At 44.6% G+C, this 13490-nt stretch overlaps 1 protein-coding gene across 1 annotated transcript in view; it reads left to right on the top strand.

The window, feature by feature from the left end:
• Window positions 1–13490, top strand: part of LOC311135926 (glutamate receptor 4) — a gene marked incomplete at both ends in the record, with an annotated part of 219263 nt that overhangs the window by 190829 nt on the left and 14944 nt on the right. Inside the window, 2 exons of the mRNA XM_084169955.1 lie at window positions 3706–3953; window positions 9626–9740. Coding sequence (XP_084026081.1) covers window positions 3706–3953; window positions 9626–9740 — 363 coding nt within the window. The remainder of the gene's footprint in view (window positions 1–3705; window positions 3954–9625; window positions 9741–13490) is intronic.

The raw sequence follows: 13490 nt of genomic DNA on the forward strand, positions 1-13490 counted from the left end.
CGCACCAGGGCTACATGCTCGGCTCGTGTAGAAGAGTAAACTAGTATGTCGTCAATATACACTACTACACCCTGCCCATGCAAATCCCGGAAGATCTCGTCCACAAAGGATTGGAAGACTGAAGGAGCATTCATTAACCCGTATGGCATGACGAGATACTCGTAGTGACCCGAGGTGGTACTAAATGCTGTCTTCCATTCATCTCCCTCCCTAATGCGCACCAAGTTGTAGGCGCTCCTGAGATCCAGCTTTGTGAAGAAACGCGCTCCGTGTAATGATTCCGTCACACTCGCAATCAGAGGGAGTGGATAACTGTATTTCACAGTGATCTGATTGAGACTACGGTAATCAATACACGGGCGCAACCCTCCATCCTTCTTCTTCACAAAAAAGAAACTTGAGGACGCAGGGGAAGTGGAGGGCCGTATGTATCCCTGTCTCAGAGACTCGGCGATGTATGTCTCCATAGCCACCTTCTCCTCTTGAGACAGAGGATACACATGACTACGCGGAAGTGCAGCACCTGCCTGGAGGTCTATCGCACAATCCCCCTGTCTATGAGGTGGCAATCGCGTCGCCCTAGTCTTGCTAAACACTAGTGCCAAATCATCATACTCAGGAGGAATGTGCAGTGCGGGCAATTGGTTCGGACTCTCCACGTGGTCGCCCCTACGGAAACACCTAGACATCGCCCAACACACTGGGCAGACCACTCCTTGAGAGCCCTCTGTTGCCACGAAATGGTGGGGTCATGGGCGATTAACCAAGGAAGCCCCAGCACCACGGGATACGCAGGAGAGTCGATCAGATATAACTGAATGATCTCCTCATGACCCTCCTGCGCCTTCATCTTTAGTGGCGCTGTGACCTCCCTAATCAACCCAGATCCCAACGGACGGCTATCTAAGGCATGAATCGGGAAAGGCACATCTACTGGTCGGAGGGGAATCCCTAACTTAACACAAAAATTACGATCAATAAAATTCCCAGCTGCGCCTGAATCGACTAGCGCCTTATGCTGGGAATGAGATGCAACCTGGGGGAATACTACAGGTATACACATGTGACCAACAGAGAGCTCTGGGTGAGTTGGGCGCCTACTCATCTGGAATGACTCCCCAGTGCGTGACCTGTTGCCTCGATCCCCTGGAGACCCTCCCCAGCACCGAACCGCAGTGTGTCCTCTACGGCCACAGTTGGTGCAGGGGACGGCCTCCCTCCAGATCTCTCTCCTCCTCTCTCTAGCGCCAGCACCCCCGAGCTCCATAGGGCTCGGCTCGGAGGTGCTGGGGGATGGAATGGACGGCCCCAACTCCGGAGGTCCGCGGGTAGCCAGCAGGGTATCCAGACGGATTGACATGTCCACCAACTGGTCGAAGGTTAAATTGGTGTCCCTGCAGGCCAACTCTCGTCGAACGTCCTCTCGCAAGCTGCACCGATAGTGGTCGATGAGGGCCCTCTCATTCCACCCCGCATCTGCCGCTAGAGTCCGGAAGTCCAGGGCGAACTCCTGTGCGCTCCTCTTCCCCTGTCGGAGGTGGAACAGACGCTCCCCCGCCGCTTTACCCTCTGGAGGATGATCGAAAACAGCCCTGAAGCGGCGGGAGAACTCCGCGTAGCTGATGGTGGCGGCGTCTATTCCCCTCCATTCGGCATTGGCCCACTCCAAAGCCTTGCCGGAAAGACAGGAGATGAGGGCGGAAACGCTCTCATATCCCGAGGGCGGCGGGTGTATGGTTGCCAGGTAGAGCTCCACCTGAAGGAGGAACCCCTGACACCCGGCTGCGGTGCCATCATATGCCCTCGGGAGCGAGAGCCGAATCCCACTGGACTCCGGAGCTGGTATGATGGGGCTGGCCGATGGTGGTGGTACGGTAGGAGGAGGTGTGGGAAAGCCTCCTCTCTCCAATCGGCGCAGGGTGTTCATGACTTCTTGCATGGCGGCGCCGAGTCGGTGGATCATGGCGTCCTGGCTGCTGACCCGCTCCTCCAGTGACTCGGTCACCGCCGCTGCTGCTCCTGCTGACTCCATAGGTGGTGTGTTATTCTGTCAAGGTCTGATGTGGATGCGGTGGTGGAGTCAAGCGCAGGACACAGAGGAATAGTCAAGACGACTTTACTAATACCTCTCAAGGTACACACAAATAAACAGCCTCCAAAAACACAAGAGGCGTAACAAAATACGCGAGTGCGTAAAACCCACAAAAGCAAAGGTCACAGAACCTATACATACACGACAGGCGACAATAACACACAACATGCAAACCTAACACAGGGGAACTTATAGGAGACATAATCAAGACAGAATACGAGACAGGTGCACCAACTAGACATAACCAAACAAACATCGAAAACATCAAGCGGTAGTAGCTAGTACTCCGGGGACGACGAACGCCGAAGCCTGCCCGAGCAAGGAGGAGGAGCAGCCTCGCCGGTCTCCGTGACAATTAGAGCAAGCACACTTGTAGTTGTTTAATTAGGAACACAACCCTGCATCCCCGTCATCACACAATTACTGTTGTTGTTTACGCAATAAATTTGTTTTACATTATAAATCTCATTCTGGGTCAGGTGGGCATGATTTGAACGCTTGTTCTATTGCCAACATGACTAGCTAAGTTATCAAATAAATCTTACAGTGTTAGGCTTTCACAAGGCAATTCAAAGAAACAGATCGTAATTTTGGGGTGCATAGAAAGGAGGCATGAGTTCATTCAGGTGCTTGTGCCCGGCAAATTTTCTTCACAATAAACAAACATAGGCTCATTCTGTTCAGAACAACCCAGGGTATGATGCCATGTCATCTTGTAACTGTACATTAAACATAGTGATCATAAACATTGACACTGTATATTACATGAGTTCTATGATTTGGAAATGTGAAGTGCACATTTGGTCTCATGGGTGTTCGGCTTGCTTGTATGACATCAAAGCAGTATTTATTATAATCCTCAAATTCTCATCTTTCAAAATACATCGAGTCATCTTAATTTACAGCACTTCCCTCACTCAGACAGCAGCAAATGTGCAATTACCGGAAGGAATGGGGTCAACTTCTTGTCACGCGAGGTGCTCCAGTTCAGAACAGTTGTCAGTCAAAACCCATACAGCACTGTGAAGTGCAGAGCCAGAGCTCTGACGTCTTGTATAGCATGTTACTGTACAGCCACTACCTTCCAATCTAGGCGCTTATTAGTGCCCAAATCTGCCATTTTCAACCCGTACGCGGGTATGAGAGTAAAGGACTACCCTCTTGAGATGGGAAAACATGTTTTTTTATGAAGTTGAACATGTGCTCTTTATGACAGAATGTTAAAATTAGGTGAAATCAAAAGTTTATTTTGACAAAGTTACACTTCTCAAAAGGCACTGAATTGGTGGAACGACCCAGCTACTAGTAAGCAATATATAGCATGAGAATTCAGGGTGAGTAGTACTGGACTGATCAGCTCTCACACACACACACACACACACACACACACAACACCATACCGATCAGATCACTCAAGCACACTCATTCACTCGGGGAGGAGTGTGTTTTTACAGTAACTGTTTTCAGTCAACACTCACTCCTCCACCAGTAACTCTGTACTGTACGTTAACCCCGCCATGTCCTTGTCTCTATTTGGCTGTGCTCTCTCTATGCTCTCTCTCCACCCTCCTCTACTATTCCTCCACCCCTCCCCCAATCTTCCCCAAACACAGAGGTCAAAGATCGCAGTCTACGAGAAGATGTGGGGCTACATGAAGTCGGCTGAACCGACTGTGTTTACCAAGAACACACAGGAGGGGGTTGTACGTGTGCGGAAGAGCAAAGGAAAGTATGCTTTCCTATTGGAGTCAACCATGAATGAGTACACGGAACAGCGGAAGCCCTGCGACACCATGAAGGTCGGCGGAAACCTGGACTCCAAAGGATACGGAGTGGCCACCCCCAAGGGTTCACTGTTAAGGTGGGTGGAGTGGTATAACAATATGTCCAAGCTGTGCGTGTTGTTATGTTATTCCACCTTCCCTGGCGTGCTGCCTGAATATGTATAATAATGCTCATATAACGCTCATGTAACACTTCTTTTTTGTTAAGTTTTGTCATGATCGTAAAGGTAGTGGCTTTTACATTTGTGTTTGGTGTGGTATGGCGTGGCATGGCATGCGGTCATTGCAACAGTTGGTTTTGTTGCAGCTCTACTTCCTTGTTGTCAGGTAACGTTTGTGCTGCTTTATGTTGGTGGGCCAGTAGGAGTCGAAAGAGCATGTTGATAAGCCTGAATATTACTCTTAAATATGTTAAATATGTTGCAGAATTCTGGTAACTTTCCCAAAATTCCTGGATTTCCTGCTTATTCCCTCCGGAATCTGGGAATATCCCAAACTGGAATTTCTGGAAAACCTGGGAATTTTGGGAAAGTTACCGGAATGTTGCAACCATAACTGCATTACATAGGTAATAGAGTGCTATTTGGGATGCAGACATAGTACGTTTCATATGAGATGGTGGGATATAAGTGATGTGAATGCGAGCCATGTGAATGCTCAGTCCTGTCTGACTTGGCTATACTCTAGAGCTGAATAATACACAGAGTGGAATTTACAGACCTGCCGAAAAATACAATATCGTTCCCACTCACCACGGGGAGTTACAATTTCACTTCGCCAAAACTAGAAACTCTCATCTACCAAAAGAAAGGGAGCAAGCTCATACGGAAAGGAATTGAAAAATGTAATAGAGGCTGGATTGAGTGTGTGTGTGCGCGCGTGCATGCACACGTGTGTGTGTACTGGACAAAATGTCATTAATCCATTGCCAAAGGACTTATAAAAGATAACTTGCATTTTCACAGTTTTTGTAGCATGAGTGAGGTACTGTTATTATTTTTTGAAAAGACACTTCAAATGATAAAAGCAAACAAATACCCCTTAGCAAGCTAAGAGTTATCTTAGCCTATACTATAATGGTCACACTATCTATTACTTAATACTGCTTCCTGTTTACTATATATCCTTTAATAAACACTGTTTAATTACTCTTAGATAAAGTATACTGTTTTTTAAATGGAACATATAGCCAAGATCACATGTAAACTGTAGACAGGAGAACCAAGTCTCAGTGTAGTATGTCAACTTTAGATCGACAGTATGTTGTTGACCACCTGACCCTAGATAGGGCCTACAGAGCGTTATGTCGCTCTCAATCAATAAATAAATAAATCAAATATATTCTGTAAAGCCCGTTTTACATCAGCAGTTGCCACAAAGCGTGTTACAGACACACTAGCAATGGTTGTCAAAATTGACACAAGGTCAAAAACACAGTTCTTATAAATGTAACAGCTGCATAATGGAGTGAGATACTCAACACTATTAGAATTTAAAAAATCAAAATCCACTGGATTATAGCAGTGGCATGTGTTTCAGCGGCCATAACAGATGTTTGCGCGATCGTAAAATCAACAGGAAAATGTGCTTTGGTTTTCTTTTTAATTAAATTGATCTAGCAACAATTATGTGACAAGTGAACTAACACCCCACAAAAACAGGAACATAATGGCTGGAAAGTGGGGAATCCTAAGGTGGGCTGGGCATGCGCATTGTTTGACACACATGCACGCACACACACTATTTCCAAACTCATCTGAATCCAACTCCAAACCTTCCCTGTCTGTAAATTCCACTGACGGTGCTTCTCTAGGAGGCAACAACATGGGTTTGCAATGCAAACAACGACTGGTGCTGGATTTACCCACTGTTTTCAGTAAGAGGAGTCACTGACAGATCACGGTAGTTCCAGATGGAGTCCATTTTTATTTTAATAATAATAATAATAATATGCCATTTAGCAGACGCTTTTATCCAAAGCGACTTACAGTCATGCGTGCACACATTTTTACATATGGGTGGTCCCGGGGATCGAACCCACTACCCTGGCGTTACAAGCGCCATGCTCTACCAACGCGTTCCCCTGCTCAGACGTTGCATGCCAATGAATTTGTGTCACGTCATCAACAGTGTCATCGACTGACAGATTGCTGTAATATATGATGTGGTTAGCTGATACTTAAAATACCTATCCAGCAATGTTCCCTCAAATTTTATGGGGCACTGAGCAAATTTTGGGTCTTGTGAGCGGAAACTTGAACATTGTGAGAATTTTGTGCAACTTCCAGTGTGTGTTTACAGTGAACACTGAGGCTGTACCCTTACAGTTTTAGACAGTAGCCAATAGGCTATTGTGGCTATTTGAGCATAATGTAGGCCTACCAACAAAACCAATGGAATTCCATAACATTTTCACATGGAAATAGCTTTTGATTTCTTTGATATAGCCTACAGTAGCCTCTATGTGGTGTTCAATGCAGGCCTACATTGCATGAGACTTTTTAAAAAAGTTTTTACATTATGAAGGGCTTGACATTAATTAATAATTTTTTTACTTGGTTTGTAACACCATCGGTCAAATAGGTGACTGTAAATTGCATTGTATTGTGTTATATGATGCAAGAAACCACTTTACAAAATACAATTAATTATTATTATCATACAGAGAATTAGACAATGTAGGCTACCCCTCTGCCTATTGTCTTATTTGCAAATTCAAGCCTGTCTCAAAATACAACACTGCCCCTTTAATTAAGACATAAGCCTTTTACCTGACTGGCTTTTCAAAGACAGCTTGAAATGTAGCCTGCATGTTTTGTGCTCTTGTAGGAAGCAGTAACTCCCCATTGCTGACCTATACTTATCTTTAACTGGGCTAATAACTCGCTAACTAGCAAAGAATATCAACAAATGTGCACACGCGCGGCTCTGTGCTCTGATCTGAACTGATCTGAAAAGCGCATTCACTCGCGTGTGGCTCTGCCTACAACAAAATCACAGACTTATTCTTGCAAAGTTAGATTAGTTTTGTTTTGTTGCATTGAACAGGGGCTGATATAATGTTGATTCGATCGCAGAAAAAACGTTGATCTATATAGTGCAAACTAATGGGGAGAACTCAGTGAAGTTCAATCTCTTGTGTCTCTGCGCGGCATAGCATTTCTTCTGCATGGCAGTCCTGGAGGAAGTGCGCAGCCGCGGGCAGTTTAGAGGGAACATTGCTATCCAGGCATTGTAAGATCGGGCATGCATCAGCAACGCCTGGGCAGAAGAACAGGCCCACTATCTTCTGTCAGTCACTTATGTGGTTGTCACCATGGAAACCCACAAATCAGCATGCAGAGCGACTATGATGTCAGACAAGGCAGCTATTTCAAAAAGGCATTAACCCTAAAGTGACCCTAAAAAGTTTAAACAAGGTGACGTTTAATTATATATTTTTTTTTTCTCATCAGCTTTTACTGAAAGATTTATTTTAATAATGTTGCTATCAGTTAAGCTACATTTCTGTCTCTCTCATTGTTGATGTGTACCTGATATTACTCTAAAGTACAGTTGAAATGCACTGAATGCATGTGGACAAATCTCTCTTGATGCAAGTTTTACTCCTCTGAATCAAAATATATATCAAAATGAAGTTACTACACAATCATTTCCATATGGGCCCTGGTCAATGTATGCACTATATAGGGAATAGGGTGCCATTTCGGACACACAATATGTGTAATGGAGTTTAACCATCAATCAGGTCATGTACAGAAAGACAAAGGCCACAGGGGTAAAACCAAGGAAACAAATAGAGATTTAAGTTTAATTTACTTCAATTTACACTGTGTGCACAATTATTAGGCAAGTCAGTATTTTGACCATATCATCATTATTATGCATATTTCCCAACTCCAAGCTGTATAAACTGGAATGCTTATTGGATTTAAGTGTATCAGGTGATGTGTATTTGTGTAATGAGGGAGGGTGTGGCCTAAGGAGATCAACACCCTATATCAAGGTGTGTATAATTATTAGGCAGCTTCTTTTCCTCAGGCAAAATGTGCCAAAGAATAGATTTAACTGACTCTGAAAAGTCAAACAATTTTAAAAGTATTTCAGAGGGATGCAGCACTCTTGAAATTGCTAAGATATTTGGGCGTGATCACAGAACCATCAAACGTTTTGTTGCAAATAGTCAACAGGGTCGCAAGAACCGTGTTGAGAAAAGAAGACGCAAATGAACTGCCAAAGATTTGAGAAGAATCAAACGTGAAGCTACCAGGAACCCATTATCCTCCAGTGCTGTCATATTCCAGAACTGCAACCTACCTGGAGTGCCCAGAAGTACAAGGTGCTCAGTGCTCAGAGACATGGCCAAGGTAAGGAAGGCTGAAACCCGACCACCACTGAACAAGACACATAAGTTGAAACGTCAAGACTGGGCCAAGAAATTTCTGAAGACAGATTTTTCAAAGGTTTTATGGACTGATGAGATGAGAGTGACTCTTGACGGACCAGATGGATGGGCCCGTGGCTGGATCAGTAACGGAGCTCCACTTCGACTCAGACGCCAGCAAGGTGGAGGTGGGGTACTGGTATGGGCTGGTATTATTAAAGATGAGCTAGTTGGACCTTTTCAGGTTGAAGATGGACTCAAACTCAACTCCCAAACCTACTGTCAGTTTTTAGAAGACACTTTCTTCAAGCAGTGGTACAGGAAAAAGTCTGCATATTTCAAGAAGACCATGATTTTTATGCAGGACAATGCTCCATCGCATGCATCGAAGTACTCCACTGCGTGGCTAGCCAGTAAAGGCCTTAAAGATGAAAGAATAATGACATGGCCCCCTTCCTCACCTGACCTAAACCTTATTGAGAACTTGTGGTCCCTTCTTAAACGGTCGATTTACGGTGAAGGAAAACAGTACACCTCTCTGACCAGTGTCTGGGAGGCTGTGGTTGCTGCTGCACAAAAAGTTGATTGTTAACAGATCAAGAAACTGACAGACTCCATGGATGGAAGGCTTATGACTGTTATTGAAAAGAAGGGTGGCTATATTGGTCACAGATTATTTTTTTGGAAATGTCAGAAATGTTTATTTGTAAATGTTGAGTTGTTTGTTTATTATTCTCAGTTTAACAGATGAAAATAAACAAGTGAGATGGGGAACTTTTCATTTTTCATTTAGTTGCATAATAATTCTGCACACTAATAGTTGCCCAATAATTGTGCACACATAGATATTCTCCAAAGAAAGCCAAAACCTCACTTTTACTTTCTTAAATATTCAGGTTTGAGGTTTATTAACATTTTGGATTGACCGAGAGCACTGTAGTTGTTCAATAATAACATTAATCCTCAAACATACAACTTGCCTAATAATTGTGCACACAGTGTAGTTTCCTTGGATCAAACTCTGAAGTGAACCATGTCCCAACGAGAGGTTTGTCCTTCTGTGTATGAGGATCCTATCTGTGGGGCAAAAATGAACTTCCACTTAAGTCAAAATGTCACAGTCTCCCATTGACATCAACGCATGACTAAGTGAAAATGTGACTTAAGTGGAAGTTATTATTCACCCCTGTGTGTATGGAGGGAGGGTGGGAGAGGGAGAGAGGTTTATTGTTACAGATAGAGCATTAACACACCCCTATTTCCACCCTTGTCCCCCCTTTATAATCCCCCCTTTCCCCCTCCTATCCTCAATTGGATGCTATCGACTCACCTTCACTCACCCAAATATGTTTTATCATTTTCAAGAAGCGCAGTTAACCTGGCAGTGTTAAAACTGAATGAACAAGGCCTGTTGGACAAATTGAAAAACAAGTGGTGGTACGACAAGGGAGAGTGTGGCAGCGGCGGAGGTGGCGAGAAGGTTAGCCATCCGTGTGTCATCCCCATGCCGATTGGGTAAAACTGTTCTCGTGGTAACGGGGGCATCTGCCGGGGCGACACCCATCGTGTGACCCACAGTGGTGTTGTGACGTGCCACAGTGGCACGTATTATAGTTCTGGACGAGTGGAGAGCGATTACTGTCAAACTACAAATATTCGCTTTTAGTAGATGTTAATATTGTTCACCTCTTTGTAACCTAAAGCTTAAGTGGAATAGTTTTTGAAGACACCTTGAAGTCACAGTCATATTGTGTAGTCCCACTAAACACCACATTGCGCATGTCATAAATGTACAGTATCTTATGGCAAAACGTGAAGTTGAAAAAGAGATTTACATCACAATGTGACTTCCCTAGTTAAAAAAACTGATAAATACATTCTAAAAAGTCTGTTGTTTTTTATTATTGTTGACTTTGGTACAAAATTCAGCCAATAGTTGTAGCTTCACAGTAATAGCCTCCGATTGGTTGTTGTGAGATAGGCCTCGGCAGTATGTGCCCGTTCCAGAAAGCGATGCAGTGGGGGCCCCATGTATATGTCTGTAGTGTTCAGCCCCTCAGGGACCCCTAAACCAACACCCCAGCAGTCCCCTCTCCACTACCATGAGCATAGAGACATGTAAACCAATGGGGCCCCTGTCTCCGTCACTTTCAGCTGTTAAGTGCTCTGTATGGGCTCTTTACGTTTTTGACTGAATAACATAAAATAACATGTCCCATGATGTTATTTATGTTATTTCCCCCCCTGACCCCTCCCCGACCCCTCGACCTCACTCGTGCGGTTTCGAAGAACTCCAGTAAACCTAGCCGTGTTGAAACTGAGTGAATCAGGCGTCTTAGACAAGCTGAAAAACAAATGGTGGTACGATAAGGGCGAGTGTGGACCCACGGCCTCAGGAAGTAAGGTCAGTCACCTGCAAGTCCTGGGACCACACCTCCTCACTGACTGTTCTGATGTCACACTGATGAACCCCACCGCAGACAGACAGACAGAAAGACAGATAGGCAGACAAGGAGACAGGCAGGGATGTAGACAGGCAGGCAGGTAGGAAGGCAGGTAGGAAGGCAGGCAGGAAGGCAGACAGATGGGCAGACAGGCAGATAGAGTCAGGCAGACAGAGAGGCAGGCAGGTAGGTAGGTAGGTAGGTAGGTAGGTAGGTAGGTAGGTAGGTAGGTAGGTAGGTAGGTAGGTAGGTAGGTAGGTAGGTAGGTAGGTAGGTAGGTAGGTAGGTAGGTAGGTAGACAGACAGACAGACAGGCAGATAGAGTCAGGCAGACAGAGAGGCAGGCGGGTAGGTAGACTGGCAGGCAGACACACACAAAGATAGGACAGAGAGAGACTTAAGGCGTAGCCTGAGGGATACAATACATCAAACTAGAAGGCATGCTCACAATTCAGTGGTAGCAGCAGCACAGCAATGTATGAAATGGTGAGACCTGCAGGATCACATTCATTTGGTTGTCACCTGTATCTGTGCCACACTTAGTAGTGTATACTTAGTAGTGCAGTTGTAATGTCACGGCAGAGTATTAGTATCATAGAAGTAGAATGAGTAGAACAGGCTTGGAACCTCTTACCTTGACTGGTAAACTCTATTATATTTATATGATTAGTATGCCAGTCATTCTAGCCCACTCTAGATTGGTTCTAGTAAGTTTATTCATTGGGCAATACTCAAGCATGTAAAGAGAACTCCTTCCTCAACAAAGCAGCATGTAAACACCTTAGCGGCAAAAGTACTTGTCAAGTGTATTTCCTTGTCAAGTATAATAAAAAAGTAGATCTTGAGTTTTGAAGATATGGCACTTGTTTGAAAGTTCTCACTCACATACTCCAAGCAGCAGTAGATAAGATGCATGACAAGGCAAGGCAGTGTTTCGTAAAGTCTCCAACCTGAACATATTCCTTTTGAAAAGAAAGCCTCCCCTTTAGGAGCAGGCAACTAACCTGAGAAGTGGGAGATAAGAAAAGTGAGAGAGCTGCACCCCTGTATGTCTTAAATCACAGTGTCTAATTACACAATGACAATAAGCAGAGATAACAGAGGGCTAGGGAGCTACTTGAGAGTGGAGACCAAGGAATATACAGCCTGTTAACAATTTTTAACTGAGTCATTTAGGCAGCTAGTGAACTAGAATAATTGTTTTCCTCCTTCATTGCTGTAAAAATGTCATAGTCACGCTTTATCGAGGGATCATTAGATTTGTTGGCATGGGAACATCATGATGATAACAGCTGTAGCAGTAGCCACAGAGCTGAAAGCTAGAGCAGGTCTGAACTGGAAAGTGTATGTGTGTGTGTTAGATTGATAAATTATGTATTTGTGTACGTGTGTTGTAATGTGTAATATAATTGCCGGGTACAGTGCCTTCGGAAAGTATTCAGACCCGTTGACTTTTTCCACATTTTGTTAGGTTACAGCCTTATTCTAAAATGTAGTTTTTCCCTCATCAATCTACACAAAATACCCCATAATGACAAAGCAAAAACTAGTTTTTAGACATTTTTGCTAATTTATAAAAAATAAAAAACTGAGCATACATTTACATAAGTATTCAGACCCTTTACTCAGTACGTTGTTGAAGCACCTTTGGCAGCGATTACAGCCTCAATCAAGTCTTCTTGGGTATGACGCTACAAGCTTGGCACACCTGTATTTGGGGAGTTTCTCCCATTCTTCTCTGCAGATCCTCTCAAGCTCTGTCAGGTTGGATGGGGAGCGTTGCTGCACAGCTCTTTTCAGGTCTCTCCAGAGATTCAAGTCCGGGCTCTTGCTGGACCACTCAAGGACATTCAGAGACTTGTTCCGAAGCCACTCCTGCGTTGCCTTGGCTGTGTGCTGAGTGCTGTGGAGCAGGATTTTATCAAGGACCTCTCTGTACTTTGCTCCATTCATCTTTGCCTCGATCCTGACTAGTCTCCCCGTCCTTGCCGCTGAAAAACATCCCCACAGCATGATGCTGCCGCCACCATGCTTCACCGTAGGGATGGTGCCAGGTTTCCTCCAGACGTGTGGCTTGGCATTCAGGCCAAAGAGTTCAATCTTGGTTTCACCAGACCAGAGAATCTTGTTTCTCATGGTCTGAGAGTCTTTAGGGGCCTTTTGGCAAACTCCAAGCGGTCCATCATGTGCCTTTTACTGAGGAGTGGCATCCGTCTCTCCACTCTACCATAAAGGCCTAATTGGTGGAGTGCTGCAGAAATGGTTGTCTTTCTGAAAGGTTCTCCCATCTCCACAGAAAAACTCTAGAGCTCTGTCAGAGTGACCATCGGGTTCTTGTTCACCTCTCTGACCAAGGCCCTTCTCCCCCAATTGCTCAGTTTGGCCGGGCGGCCAGCTCTAGGAAGAGTCTTGGTGGTTCCAACTTCTTCCATTTAAGAATGATGGAGGCCACTGTGTTCTTGGGGACCTTCAATGCAGCAGAAATGTTTTGGTAACCTTCCCCAGATCTGTGCCTCGACACAATACTGTCTTGGAGCTCCATGGACAATTCCTTCGACCTCATGGCTTGGTCTTTGCTCTGACATGCACTGTCAACTGTGGGACCTTATATAGACAGATGTGTGCCTTTCCAAATAATGTCCAATCAATAGAATTTACCACAGGTGGACTCCAATCAAGTTGTAGAAACATCTGAAGGATTATCAAAAGAAACAGGATGCACCTGAGCTTAATTGCGAGTCTCATAGCAAAGGGTCTGAATACTTATGTAAATAAGGTATTTATGT

This window comes from Coregonus lavaretus, assembly GCF_964263955.1.
Source record: "Coregonus lavaretus genome assembly, chromosome: 10".
In the NCBI taxonomy this organism is placed as follows: domain Eukaryota; kingdom Metazoa; phylum Chordata; class Actinopteri; order Salmoniformes; family Salmonidae; genus Coregonus; species Coregonus lavaretus.